This window comes from Bidens hawaiensis, unplaced genomic scaffold (genome assembly GCF_021521415.1).
Source record: "Bidens hawaiensis isolate Kalapana, Puna unplaced genomic scaffold, B.hawaiensis_p1.1 tig00000459_1, whole genome shotgun sequence".
NCBI classification, from domain to species: domain Eukaryota; kingdom Viridiplantae; phylum Streptophyta; class Magnoliopsida; order Asterales; family Asteraceae; genus Bidens; species Bidens hawaiensis.
In genome coordinates this window covers 210755-225675 of record NW_027491031.1, presented here as the reverse complement: position 1 = coordinate 225675, position 14921 = coordinate 210755, and the positions used below count along the sequence as shown (strand labels likewise).

General features: G+C 32.9%; 1 protein-coding gene and 1 pseudogene across 2 annotated transcripts; both read left to right on the top strand.

Moving 5' to 3' along the window:
• Nucleotides 1-673: 673 nt before the first annotated feature.
• LOC143629380 (outer envelope pore protein 21B, chloroplastic-like) lies at nt 674-4056 on the top strand (annotated as a pseudogene). Its single transcript, XR_013152938.1, has 5 exons — nt 674-818; nt 2727-2801; nt 2884-3036; nt 3331-3429; nt 3808-4056. The product of XR_013152938.1 is annotated as an outer envelope pore protein 21B, chloroplastic-like (transcript).
• A 5735-nt stretch (nt 4057-9791) lies between these two features.
• Nucleotides 9792-13914, top strand: LOC143629999 (putative pectin methyltransferase QUA2). Its single transcript, XM_077099125.1, has 8 exons — nt 9792-10486; nt 10561-10696; nt 10780-11020; nt 11460-11685; nt 11765-11940; nt 12046-12349; nt 13160-13298; nt 13391-13914. The coding sequence occupies exons 1-8, from the start codon at nt 9813-9815 to the stop codon at nt 13553-13555; spliced, it is 2061 nt and encodes a 686-aa protein (XP_076955240.1). The 5' UTR covers nt 9792-9812; the 3' UTR covers nt 13556-13914.
• Nucleotides 13915-14921: the final 1007 nt, after the last annotated feature.

Sequence of the window (14921 nt, the reverse complement as noted above, 5' to 3'; positions counted from 1 at the left end):
CATGCTATCCTTATTCCTTACCTTCCAACCAATCTGCCAAGTACCAATCACACTTTGCTAACCCATTTCAAGAAAAGTTATTCTAATTTGATTCATTTGGTGACTTGGTGTTGGTATGTTTTATGTTCTTATACGTGTATTTGATATATTTTGTGTTATTTTCTTGTTAAAACTAATACATTAAAAAAATGATATAAAACACTAATGTCATACTCTAAAATAAAAAAATACGAATACACTTCCCGAAGCAACATATTTCAAGAGATAAAACCTTCTAGTCTAATTTCAACAACTAAACACACCCATAACTCCAATAGCATGAAATCTGTTTCGGACACAATCGAAAGCATAGGATTGTTCACGAGCTGAATCAGACTTATATTGAGCTCGAGTTTGAATGGTCCAACTAGTAACACACCGCTTACTCAGTCGCCTAGTCCTTCATCACCATCTTATTGCCTCCGAAATAGAAGTGGACGTTTCCTTTCGTTGTAATAATTAATAATAGTAAACATAAAATGAAGCCTCCGAAATTAAAGTGAACGTCGTAACTAATAAAAACATAAAATGAAAAATAAAGAGAGAGAGAGAGAGAGAGAGAGAGAGAGAGAGTAAGGTAAAGGTATTGTTTTGTTTCTAGGGTTATTTTTACTCCGTATCGATAACATTAACAATGGAGACCTCACTCCGATACGGCGGAGATTCCACCACCACCAACAGCAGAGACTCCGAGATACGCCAGCAGCAGTGACACATCTTCTGCTCTGAAAATCCACGCTAAGCAGAAGCTTCATATCGATTCCAACACTCGACTTCAGGTACACTCATTCATTATTCTTACATTTTATGTTTCTTCACCATTTCAATTAGGACAAAACTGCATATGCGTGCGTTTCTGTTGAAATTAAACCTCTGCCTCCGCTACTCGTAGGTTATTTTTTATTAATTAATTATTTTGTATATATACGTTTTTTAGAAAAAATAACGCCATAGCTCGGCTGTGAAATTTATACATACAAGTCCAAAAATAATTCATATGCGTTTGTTTAACAGAGCTCTTTCTTTAACTAAAGCTCTACCTCCGCTACTCACTTGTTTTTCTTTTAAGCTCGAGCTCGGAGAATTAATTTGTATTATTTTGAGATAAACGTTTAAGAGCTCGTCTAGTACCTTAAAGGACCCATAGCACTGTCAAATTAATACATAATAGCTCAAACTTATAAATACACAACGCCCCTCGTTAATCCTTCCCTTGTTTGAGGCTTCAATCTCAATTGATTCGAGCTTGAGTAGCTCGGCTTGTTTGCTCAGTTTCACCGCTATTTGTGTATGTTTTGAAGTTGTTTATATGCGAAACGAAGCAAAATTATGAAGTGCTTGATGCCGTGCATTCTATGAATTGTCTAGCGTTAGATTTAGCTTATTGATCCTGCTTTTTTTTGGAATTTATTGGGCCACAGTAGCAAGTTAATAACCAGGTTTATTATGATCAAACTACACATGAACCATTAACCCTATCAAACTATTTATACCGGACTCAAGGACTCAAGCTCTTATAATAAAACCAATAAACTTAGGGCATGTGTTGGGATTGAGTTTGAAAACAACTTATTTACTTGTTGGCTTTCTCAAAAAGACAAAAAGCCGTTATAAAAAGCCAGGATTTGTGTTTTTTAGAAAACAACTTTTTAATCTTATCCAAAAGCTTAAATGTAATGGACTTTTGTGATTGCCAAACATTTTTTTTTAACTTAAAAAGCCAATAAGCCAATAAGTTATTTCTAAACTCAATACCAAACATGCCCTTAGTGACTTTAAACAAGTCGGTAAACTTAAATAAAAGACTCAAACTTTATTACTTTGATAACTCTATCAAGATTAATTACCCTTCTTTTTTATCATATATTTGGCACCATAACAAGTATTTGGTGCTTCCACAGGTAGTTCACTTGGCATTCCTATTCCCTGTTTACAAATCTAAAGGCCTACAAATCTATATTCACAATTCATTCATAAATATACTAAGTTAAATGATGGCACACAGGTGATTTTACAAAGTTTCCAAAAGTATACCTTGAACCATATTTCCACAAAAGTTTCTTGAAACTTTCAAATAACTTACAATATACTACTCAAAAGAAAAGGAATCAATAAAGACTTTCAAAAGATAGCATAATATTTAACACAGAAAATAAATGTAGCTCTGAAATAATTATGTTTACATGTATAAGTTAAGCAAGTTATCCAAAATTAGAACTATATAATACTTGTCATTTTTTTGTAATCGGAAACCTGAAAGTCTTGTTAATTATTATTAGTACTACTATTAAGGTTTGTTATGTTCATAAGCCGAACATAGGTGATGAAGTTTTGCTAACGCTATAGGAGAATTGCTTCTTTTTATTACTAAGTTACAACACTCGTGTTCTTGGAGAATGGAGATACCTATTTTGCTATTCTTCATAAACAGTGATCGTATGCTTTAGTGTTGATGAGTAAAATTGTACAGTTTAAAAGTAGAATAAATTGATTTTATAAATTCACATACTTTATGTTGATTTGATTTAATTGCACTATAAACAACAAACAACGATTATATTTGATTTCGAAATAAAGCAGCTAACATCCTATGTGGGTTCACCATGAGCTAAATAGTAATTGGGATATTTTTTTGAAACATCTCATATTATTTTTTAACTATTGGTGTATTTTTTGATACTTGGCAGTTTAATGGAGAACTTGATACAAGGATTGGGGCTCCAACTTTTCTTAGTGCAATTCTGAAATACTTTCCTCCTGGTGTAAGATCTCATTTTTATCTGCCGATTATAACGAACTTTTACAACTAATTGTAACCTTTATATACTTGTAACTTTTTAATAGCTTTCATCAAAAATTGGAGCCGGGTTACAATATAATAGGCGTGAAAAACTTCATTATACCGTGCATGGGAAAAAATCATTTCAACTTACTCCTGATCAATTGGTCAACTTTGCTGTTAAGGGACGTTGTGATATTGACAAAGAGTTTAAACAGGTTGGTATTGTAACTTTTAGGATCTTATCTTGCTCACCAGAAATACCTTCAAATTTGCAGGGTATGTCAATTTTCTTTAAACTAGGGTCATTCTAAAAAAGTAGTTTCAAGCTCAATTTTCGAAAGAAATTATACTTTTTTTGAAATTTTGTAGTATATTTGAGTATTTTCTTTACATAAGCGTTATTTGAGTTGTGTAGTTTGCCCTTTCAAATAAACTATATTTTTATACAGTTTGCTTCTAAAGATTTTTTTTTTCTACATATTGTATATGATATTATGTATTTCAAACAGCCAACACCAAGTGGAGCAGCTGAATTGGTTTGGAACATTCCCGATTTCCAGAAAGATCAAGATTTAAGGTTCAAAGTTGGCTACGAAATCTTAGACAAGGTATATATCGTTGCAAAGCGGACTATTCATCTCGTCTTGAGCCACTAACAAGTTTTTAATATTATTATATTTAGCATTAAGCTTGGTTTATTAAAGAAGCCGTGCTATTAAAATGTTTTTTTAACTTTGTAAATTTATATGAATATATCACTTTTATAGGTTGAAAAGTGCTTGAATAACGCCTTGGGCCGTTTTCAACTCATTTGACTATGTTTTTACGTTTATCTACTTAAACTGGGTTCTGTAATGAACGGTCCCTATACGTGTGTGTATTATGTTATGTCTATAATGAGGATTTGTAATTAGATACTGCAAGATATATTTATTTGATTGTTTTTTTTGTTTGTTAACGTTACGTTTTGTACATTTTAATTGCAGATTCCGTATGTACAGGTGAGGGAAAACAATTGGACATTCACTGCTGATGCTAATGGCAAATGGAATGTGAAATATAACCTGTGATTTTAAAATCTTGGTATGTGTTTTTTTTACCTTGCATTAAAAATTAGATGATTCGTGTAGATTTATAGAAGCCGCTACTGGAAAATGACTGCATTCAGGTTTCTTAAGATATGATGTTACGTTTTGTTATTCATCTTCGCGTTTATTTTGCTCAAATTTAGAGAATGGGATTGTTTCTGATTTTGATTTGGGGGGGGGGGGGTTGTTAGGGATTGTGTATTAAGAGTGTTTGTTCTTTAATAAGCAAATTGGAATAAATAATACAGTAATAAATAAAGTAATCACATTAGTTGACAAAATAGTAGTCAAAGTCAAACTTCCAACTAGAAATTAATAAATATGGAAAAACAGAAAGTTATTTAGTATGAAACCGAGTAGACAACTCAACGTTGTCACAAGTCAAATTTCGGCTTCTGAAGATGCAATCTCCCACCAATATCACGTAACATTACTATTTAGTTTCCACTTGGAATATATATATTAGATAATTATACTTATAATATATACAACACATAATTAACTTTAAAAATAGAGTTTATATGGCAACAAACATATCATCAAAGTTGATTAAAAACAAACTTATTATTTGTTTATAAGGCGTAATTACTAAATTGCTATTTAATTGACACTGTCTACACTTAGATGGGGTGGTAGGATGGTTAACATGTAGAATTTATTTTTTTTTATTTCGCTTGGTTTACTTGAAAATCTAAACCCGATTACCTAATTACCAATTAGAACATTACAGTCTTGTGTTAAAACGTATATAAGAGATGTTATAGTGTTGACTTTAAACTTAAAGTTTTAAATATAGATAATAAGCTTACGTAATGTAAGTTATTTCATCATGTATTTTGGCTCAAAAATAATGATCAATAATTTATTTTTTAACTGTTAATATTAAATGGAAAAAGAAAAAGAAAAAAGGTTAAGTGTGGGATCACAGATCGATTTACTTTACATTTACTTTCCCCCTTTTTCCAACTTTTTAAAATTATATGATATTTGTTTCTCTTTTAGCATAATTAGTTATAAAATATGTTATTCCTATTTCCTTTAATGCATTAATATGTAACTTTGGCTATATGTGAATCCGTAAAACTAAAGGTGGCTCTAGATAAGACTATAAGAGTTCGCTAATTAGTTAAATATGGATAACTTAGGGGGTGTTTGGGATTGCTTATTTTTACCAACTTATAACTTATAAACTTTTTAAAAAGTAATAAGGTGTTTGGGGTTGCTTATATTGTGAGAGGAAAAGTTCCATAAGTTACAAAAGTGTAACTTATTAACTTAATGAAAAGTTATAAGAATGCAAAATAAAGAATCCCAAACACCCCCTTAAATGTATTTTTGTACATTAAACACACTGTTGTAGTTAGAAAACTTAGACACGCTATTGTTGGTGTGTCAACTCTTCAACCAAAAAATCATTTGATATTACACAAAAAATATAAATAAACTTTTTTAATTCTTTAATAAGTTTTAAATTATTACTAAAGAATAGAATTTATTCGAATTCAAACTTCGGATAAACTATATTTGAGAAAAAAAAACTAACAATAGATGGAGCTCTCTCTATAAGATAGATTTGAACATAATTTTTAAATAGAGCTATAAGATAATATTATTTTATTTTTCATTAACATAAGTGTGAAAGAGGCTAATTAAGATTTTATTAAACATTGTTTTCAAAATTATTTGATATTTTGAAAAACATAAACTTGAGGGATTGAATATAATTGAAGTCGGACCACTCAATTAATGTTCTTCCCTGCCTTAACCGTTATACCGTCTCTCAATTAATGTTTCGTGCATGCTCTTAAAAGTATTTATTGTTAGTATAGTTTCACAAAGAAAAAGACATAAAAGTTTTAGTACATTCTTCTTAGTAAATATTTATGACTCACATTTTTGTCAGATTTTTAAAATAAACTGTATATGTTTAGATACATAAAATATTGAATTTTTTTTAATGACCAATGAAACTTTTATACGCTGTTACTTTTAACGGGAAACAATAAAAAATTATACAACCAAAACCATATTTAAGCTTCTAAACTATTGTAATTAAAGGCTCGCCATCCCACCAGAGCAGTTTTGCTTTGACCGATTCCGAACCCAAAAAATCCAATTTCTATTTGGTTTACCAATTTAATTTGTTTGGATTCGCCCATGCCCAATACAAAAATTAACCAAATATTTCGGTAATCAAATTTATCAACATGTTTACAACCCAATTTAATTGATTATGAAAATCTAAAAACCGGACATCCGTAATGTATCCAGTTTTAACCTGTAACCAAAGTTAACTAGCTTTGAACGCCTTTTACATTTTAACTGATCGCATAACCCGTGTACCAACAACACTTCATGTGACATGTTTCTTTTATTTTTGTAAAAATGATAAACTCATACCACATGACACCCCTAGGCCCCTCATATATCACAAATTGAGCATTCGGTTTTAAATCCTTTTTGTTGTATCTTTAATGTCTCTGGCACATATAAATAACGTGACTCCAATTATTATTGATGTTCATTTTCAGGAATTAAGTTCAAAGGTTGATTGATTTATATAGACATTAAAAGAAACCCCACATGCATATTCTACTTGAGTGTTAGTTTTGCCCTTTTCTTTTAAAACCTATCTCGTGTCAGAATCATGGATTGTTCACTTAACCCTCTACTGGTATAAACAAAATAGTAACATGTAGTGATAATTTAGGGTGAGCAAATTGTATCGAAATGGGTATTGTCGGGGTATCAATTCGGTACCAACATTTTTAGGTTTCGGGATCGGTATAATATTGGTATGTTAATACATTTTGGGTATTGTCGGGGTATCAATTTGGTACCAACGTTTTTAGGTTTCGGGATCGGTATAATATTGGTATGTTAACACATTTTTCGCCTTCGGTATCGGTACTCATTTTTTTTTCGGTAACGGTGGTTTTTTGTTTTTCCAACTTTTTTTACATTTTTAATTAATATCCCTTTATAGTATTATTACACAGTCCTATCATTTACATAGTCTCCCCAACCTGTATCAAAAGTTACCACATTTGGTTTGATTTAGTTTTAAAATTTTAAATTACCGCAAAGACTAAAATTTGTTAAACAGAACTAGGTAACAAAATCCATCGTGTTGTGATGACGTACTGATGCTAATTTGGTTGGTATCGATTGTATTTGTTACGGTATCAACACTGAATCCAAAAATAAATTAGTAAGGGAAAATTCCCAAATGGTCCATTCATAGAATGTGTTTCCAAGTTTATCCCCACTAATTCAAGTTTTCAACTTTATCCCTTTGTTATCTCGTCGCCGACGACATGATAGCGAACACCGACGATGCGTTACTGAAACAAATATAATAACGACACGTGGCCGGAATATGTGTTGACGATGCGTTATGTTGCTAACGTAGGGTAGCGGCGATGCGTTATGTTGCTAACGTAGGGTAGCGGCGATGCGTTATCACTAACGCATCGTGGAACCCTTGTGTTGTCATAACAAGGTAGCAGCAACATAACGCATCGCCGCTACCCTACGTTAGCAACATAACGCATCGTCAACCCTATGTTATACGTAACGTAGGGTAGCAGCGATGCGTTATATTGCTAACGTAACGTAGGGTAGCAGCGATGTGTTATGTTGCTAACGTATGGCAGCAGCGATGCGTTATCCACTAACGCATCGTCGACGACCTATTCCGGCCACGTGTCGTTATCCTATTTGTTTCAGTAACGCATTGTCGGTGTTCGCTATCATGTCGTCGGCGACAAGATAACAAAGAGACAAAGTTAGAAATTTTTAATTATTAAGGATAATTTTAGAAAAACATTCTTTAAATGAGCTATTATGGGAATTTTTCCAGTTAGTAAATACTTTGAATAGTTGCTACATATTTGTAAAAAAGGTTATACGATTAGTACTTTATTCGATAACCAAATTAAATTTGTAGAGAGAAAATATCAAGGGATAGGAGTTGATGGGTGTCGGGGGCAAGTAAAATGAAACACCGACACAAACACAATAACGCGCCTCCGAATTCTCGAGTGGGGCCCACGCCTTGCCTAGTTTCACATTTTTGGAACTTCTCTGCATGTGACCTTTCCATTCCCCACATTCAACTTCTTCTTCTTTTATTATTATTATTATTATTATTATTATTATTATTATTATTATTATAATTGGTCGCTTCATATTTATTAATTTTTTTAACCATCAACAAAACAACTTATATGAAAAACGCTGGTCGCACCACCACAATTACAAACAAACACCATAAACATAAAGGCCGAGCAAGCGGGCCAAACACGATAAAAACATAAGAAATCCGCACACACCAAGGCCGAGTTGATATCTTCTATTAAACTTGAAATATGTAATTGAAAAGTCATAAAATAGTGCTGACATGTATATAAAAAACTTGAAATATGAATTAAATTACTCGATATATGCCCGTATCTCCACCATGGCTGCAACATAGGTGGCCATGCCAAATGTAGGAGCGTCATTGTAGCATTGACAAAAGTTTTAAGCGAGAAACCGAGAACAACATAAGGCACAAGTCCCGACTCTATCGTAGACGGTAAAAAATGGCACCGACACACTATCTTTCCCTCCACTTTAACTCTCTCAGATGCATCCACAACCAACAACAAAACGTTGCCACACCACCATAGCGTTACCACAATCAACATCTACTAGGGTTTCTTTCTAAAGTGGTGGTGGTTGTTTTAGAGATAGAGAAAGAGAGATGTTGTGATGGCTAAAAAAATAGTTTTACCATAGTAGGCTTTCGGATAACGTGTTTATTTTGAAATTGGTGATGGTTCAGATGACCAACGCTACATTAGTGAACTTTTGCCAATAAGTATGATCACATGGTTAAAAAAAGGTAAAAAAAGAAAGTAAATATACATTGAATAAGAGATTCAGTGAATCATCCCAATTATATAACAAATGTAGAAAAGGTATAACCTGCGGAAAGTGTGAGCTTGTTTATTTATGTAGCAAGAAGCTTAAACTTTATGGAATATTTACTTACATTTACTCTATTTTCGTATTTCTTTCTTTCTAGGGTTTATTACTTTATTATACTGCCTTATTTAATCTAATCTGTAAATAAAGTGTGAAATCAAACACACTCACTCTCTACATATAGATATAGATATAAATGTATATATTGAGCAGCGGCATTTCCGGCGGCAGATCTACACCCTGCCGGTGGTAGACTTGGAGGTAAATAATCTCATTCAACGGATCCCAAAGTCAATTCAATTTTCACTTTAATTAATTAATTAATTTAATAATACATCTTCTTCCTTTCATTCATGACTTTGTGCAATTACGAGCATCTAATCTAATCTAATCTAATCTAATTGACGCGTTTAAGCTGAAATTATAAATTCATCTACTCCACTTACCTCATTCATCAATACTTACTTTATTATTATTATTGTTATCTCTCGATCTTCCTATTTATATTATTAGTCGCTATCTCTCATATTATTATTATTGTAATTATTAAGAGTGAGTCCAAGTGAGTGTGATTGGATCCAATTGTAAGTAAGATCAACATCAAACATTCAAACATATGCTGCTACTGTTAATTGGGTCCAAAACTATACATTACTAGTGTTTCTGCTTTCTTGTTAGATCAGTTACTGCCAGAAATATATTTTTTTACCTCATTTTGTTCTTCTTTTGCTTCCATTACTCAACTTCTTCTGTCTAATTAAGGTAAACAAATTGTTTATTAAGCTGAATTCTTTCAATTTGATTTAGGTTCATTGGATCTCATTAACTTATTCTATCTACAGATGTTGTATTCTTATTGTTTCTCTTTCTCATCAACATTATTATTCTATTCTTCTTTTGATTGATGATTTTGTTGGTTTCAATGCAGCAAAATGTCCCGGCCCCTACATCGAGGTGTGTCGGGTGGCGGAAGGCTTTCGGGAAATATTCAAGATTACTTGCAAGACTCACAAATGAAGATCAAAACTGATAAAGAAGATTTGGATAAACTTTCACCTGATCATCTATCTTTAAGAAATCCATTCCAGATTCTGTTTTCCGATAATGCATCATCCAAACAAGAAGCCTTTGAAAATTCAAGAAACCGACATACGCTGATTTTACGGCTTCTTAAGCTAAGTCTAGTTGTCATTGTGGTTCTTGGTCTTAGTTTGTCCTTATTTTGGGCGGTTTCACTCACACCGCCGAGTACAAGTCCTGTCATTCGTGGCTACAGACGGCTGCAAGAACAACTTGTGTCAGATTTATGGGACATTGGTGAGCTGTCGCTTGGTGCCACTCGGTTTAGAGATACTGAGTTTTGTTCTTTAGAATTTGAAAATTTTGTACCTTGTTTTAATGTTACTGAGAATCTTGAGATGGGGTTGACCGAAGGGAAAGAGTTTGACCGGCGATGTGGGCCCATGTCAAAACATAATTGTTTAGTTCTTGCACCGCCTAAATATAAAATCCCGCATAGATGGCCTACTGGAAGAGATGTAATCTGGATTGATAATGTTAAAATTACCGCACAGGAGGTTCTTTCATCTGGAAGCTTGACAAAGAGGTTGGCAAAATTTGTAGCTTATTTCTATGTTTGAACATGTCCGTAATCTCATATTTCTTTTATTAAAATTACAGGATGATGATGTTAGATGACGACCAAATATCATTTAGTTTTGCATCTTCTATGGTAGATGATAATATAGAAGATTACTCTCATCAAATTGCAGAAATGATTGGTTTAAGAAACGAATCATATCTTGTACAAGCCGGAGTAAGTAAAACTTCAATCCATTATTCATATTCTTATGATGAAAACTCGTGTTTTGTGAAAGTTTTTATTCATTATTTTTTCAGGTGAGGACTGTATTGGATATAGGTTGTGGTTATGGTAGCTTAGGAGCACATTTATTTACAAAGCAAGTTTTAACAATGTGTATAGCAAATTATGAATCTTCGGGTAGTCAAGTTGAGATAGCACTTGAACGTGGTCTCCCTGCAATTGTTGGTTCTTTTGCTTCAAAACAGTTCTCGTTTCCATCACTTTCATTTGACATGGTACATAGTGCATGGGATGGTGTTGAATGGGATAAAAAAGGTATATTTTTTTCACCTTTTTATTGATATGTTTGGCTACCAACTTTAGGTTTGGTGCAAAATGGGAACAAACTTACAGTTTGTTACCTTATATAGCAACCAGGTTACAGTTTGTTACGGGTTGTGGCCGTTCACTTTTTGCAACTGTTTAAAAGATAATGAAATGCCCATCTCATTTGTCACGTTATTTGTGACATCTGATTTGGCATTTAATAATTCTTTTTAAATACGGAGCTTAAAGAAACTTTCTTATTCAATTTTGTTAATAAGTTAAGTTTACTTTTTAATTTTGTTCACATAATCTAATTTTTCATATGTAAATGTGTTAAGACTTGATAGCTAAAATCGATAATAGATTGTAGGTTGGTTTCTATTTGCATATATTTATTGATGTCATGACAACTGAATTTAAATCTATTTTTTTTTCTGTTTTGTTATAGATGGCATATATTTGATAGAGGTTGACCGAGTCTTGAGGCCTGGTGGATACTTTGTCTGGACCTCACCATTTGCTAACACACCAGCTTCTGTTCGTGATAAAGAAAATTTAAAAAAATGGGATTTTGTACGTAATTTTGCTAAAGATCTTTGTTGGGATTTATTATCACAACAAGATAAAACAGTAGTGTGGAAAAAACCTACCAAGAAAAACTGTTATGCTTCTAGGTACATGATCTATCTTTATTTCAAATTTCATCAATTTAAACTTGTCAGTTATCTTAATATTAACTACTGTGATTAATAGGAAACACGGGTCGGGTCCGTTAATTTGCGAAGAGGGGCGTGATGTTGAATCTCCTTATTACCATTCTTTTGAGGCATGCATAGGTGGGACCCGAAGCCGGAGATGGATTCCTATTGAGGAAAGGGCCAAATGGCCTTCTAGAGCTACCTTGAGCTCCAAGGAACTTGCGATTCATGGTATTCTTTTATTATATTTGTACATTTATATCAAAATTTATGAGCAAAGGTCATAACTTTAGTGATGTTTGCTCTAAAATGCCATTCATTATATGGTTTTATCAGGTGTACTTCTAGATGATTTTATGGAAGATGATATTAACAGGAAGTCAGCAGTTAGAGATTACTGGTCTCTACTATCTCCACTAATATTTTCTGATCACCCGAAGAGACCCGGTGACGAGGACCCTATTCCGCCTAAATATATGGTCAGAAATGTGTTGGACATGAATGCACATTTTGGCGGTTTCAATTCTGCACTATTGGATGCCAGAAAATCTGTCTGGGTGATGAATGTGGTCCCCACCAGTGGGGTCAACCACCTTCCACTTATCCTTGACCGGGGATTTGTTGGCGTGTTACATGATTGGTATGTTAATGTTATACTTTTTTTACTTTGAAAAAGATCTTTTGAATCTAGTTTTTCATTAGTTTACCCATTTATTTAAACTATTTTCTATCCATTTTGGTTATATAAAGATGACGAAAATGACCTTTAACTTCTTTAAAGGCAAAGATATCCTTGCTGAGGTGTCAACATGTTATTGGGTAAAATTGTTCTTTTTTCCAAAGGCGTTTTCATCATTTTGCATGTTTTTGGTCAAAATTGGGTAAAAAGTCAAAACGGGCCGTGTTCGTTTATACAGCATTTATATTTTTTAGTGATAGTTTCATGAAAAGGTACCAACTTTACTCAATGTAGCCAAGAAAACATCCAAAGTTTCAAAAAAATTAGTTAAAGTAATCACCTAACATAATTTGTTTTCTTGGTCCATGTCATAAAAAGTCAAAAATAAGTTCCAACTAATCTAGTTGCCATAGGTCAGTATATTTGAAAGCCTATTACGTTAAATTAAATCTTTTAAAAGTTTGATGAAAATGTAAATATTGGACCAAAATTATTTAACCTTTCATACAGTTGGCCTTTTTTTTAATATATAAATCATAAGTAAAATTTGTTAATAAACTAACTTATTACAATAAGAATCTTAATTATTGAAAAATGCTATTTAGGAGGTTGTATACACAGGCGACTTTCAATCCTTTAGCTACATCCTTAGACTTGAGTCCTGACCCATTAGGCCCGTTTGAGTTAATACAACACGACACCTAATTCAACCCATTCATAAGTATACGGGTCCAAATTACTTATTTTGTTTCTTATGAATGCTTTTGTTAGGTGTGAAGCATTTCCAACTTACCCTAGAACTTATGATATGGTGCATGCTAATGGACTTTTATCCCTTCAAACCGTTAAGCAGTCTCGTTGCAGCATGCTTGATCTTTTTTATGAAACTGATCGGTTACTCCGTCCAGAGGTATGCATATCTTCATCAAATATTTAAACACATCATACATATAAATTAAGTAATTAGAATGCGATATTCATTATTATGAAAATGTAACACAGGGTTGGGTGATACTGCGTGACACAACATCTCTCATCGAGTCAGCAAGAGCCATCGCGTCAAGATTAAAATGGGAAGCGCGAGTCGTGGAAATCGAGAGTAACAATGACGAAAAACTCCTTGTGTGTCAAAAACCGATGATAAGAAGCCAAGCAATTTCATTATGATAATATTATTCAGTGTTCATTTTTCTTCGTATATCATTCACCAAAACGAAAGGACTTTTGGGCAGAAACAGAAAGCTGAAGAGGACTATAAGTTATTGGTGATTAAAGAGAAAGGGTCAGCTGATGTGGACACAGGGCCCAGTGTAATTACACAAAACAACGTAAAGGTGCGGGATTCTTATACTTGATATTGTCTTTTGTATCGTAAGTATACGACTATACGATTTTATGAATTTGTTGATTATAAGAATAAGGTGATGCTGGTACAGTATATATTTGAAGTAAAGCAGATATTGTTGCTTGTTAATGATGTTGACATTATTATTCTTTTGATTCATAAAGCTTGAATTATATTCTTTCTAGTATTCTGTTATAACAAACAATTGGTTTTGAGTTTGTACATCTTTTGATCATTAACCGGCTTCATCTGGCCCATCAGGCCTTGGTAGGACTGGTCAAAAGCAGAAGACAAAAATCATGAGAACTGAAACTAATATTTTTTGTTCAATTTGTCATCATATATCATCATCATCGTACTCAGTATATCTCACCAATAGTAAAGCTATGGTAGGGTCTGAGGAGGGTAAGATGTAGGCAGCCTTACCTCTACCCCATAGGGATAGAGAGGCTGCTTCCGGTGAGACCCCCGGCTCGATAGTAGTTTTGCATCAAGCCTTGGACATAAGGCACATAGCACTCAATCATCGGGACACCGGCTGATCAGTGCATGTACCCTTATCTTTCAGCTATCAACGCCACTACATGATACCTGATTAACCGTCCGTCACTTTTAACGTTATTTTCACGAGATTAGTAAAATAACGTCAAAATTAGTGCAATTTCACTAATAGTATTTATTTTTATGGTATGGACTATGGACAGTTTGGTAACTTTTTATTTTTTCATTGTCAAACTCAAAAAAATTACAATAAAGTGGCAGATAAGCGGGTAACAAGCTATGTCGTAACTCCCTTTTAAATAACAAATTTGATTATACTAAAAATGAAGCTTTGGATTTTAGGGGCCGGAAAATTACTATTCACGACCCGCTGAATCTTGGTTTTTCAAATTATTTTTGTAAATTACTCGACTGCATTCCCTTTTTTCCTCCTAATCAGCTGCCAAATGTTTAAATAAATCATTGATTTAAGAGATAATTTGATTGTAATTTTCATAATTTGTAGAGATTCTTCATAATATTTGAGGAAGATATATTATGTAGTTATTTTCCGTAATTAATAAAGGGACCTTTTTTTATCATCTTAAATATATATAAATGAAAGCTTTCTAAATTTTCTCAAGCCATCAGATTGTTCTATTAAATGAAGGCTTCTTATGCATTTGACCCGAATTCATGGGTATGGGT

Coding starts and splice junctions, on each gene's coding strand:
- LOC143629999 (XM_077099125.1), top strand. CDS start 9,813: ATGTCCCGGCCCCTACATCGAGGTGTGTCGGGTGGCGGAAGGCTTTCG. Junction 11,021..11,459: donor TGTTGAATGGGATAAAAAAG/GTATATTTTTTT, acceptor GTTTTGTTATAG/ATGGCATATATTTGATAGAG. Junction 12,350..13,159: donor GTTGGCGTGTTACATGATTG/GTATGTTAATGT, acceptor TGCTTTTGTTAG/GTGTGAAGCATTTCCAACTT.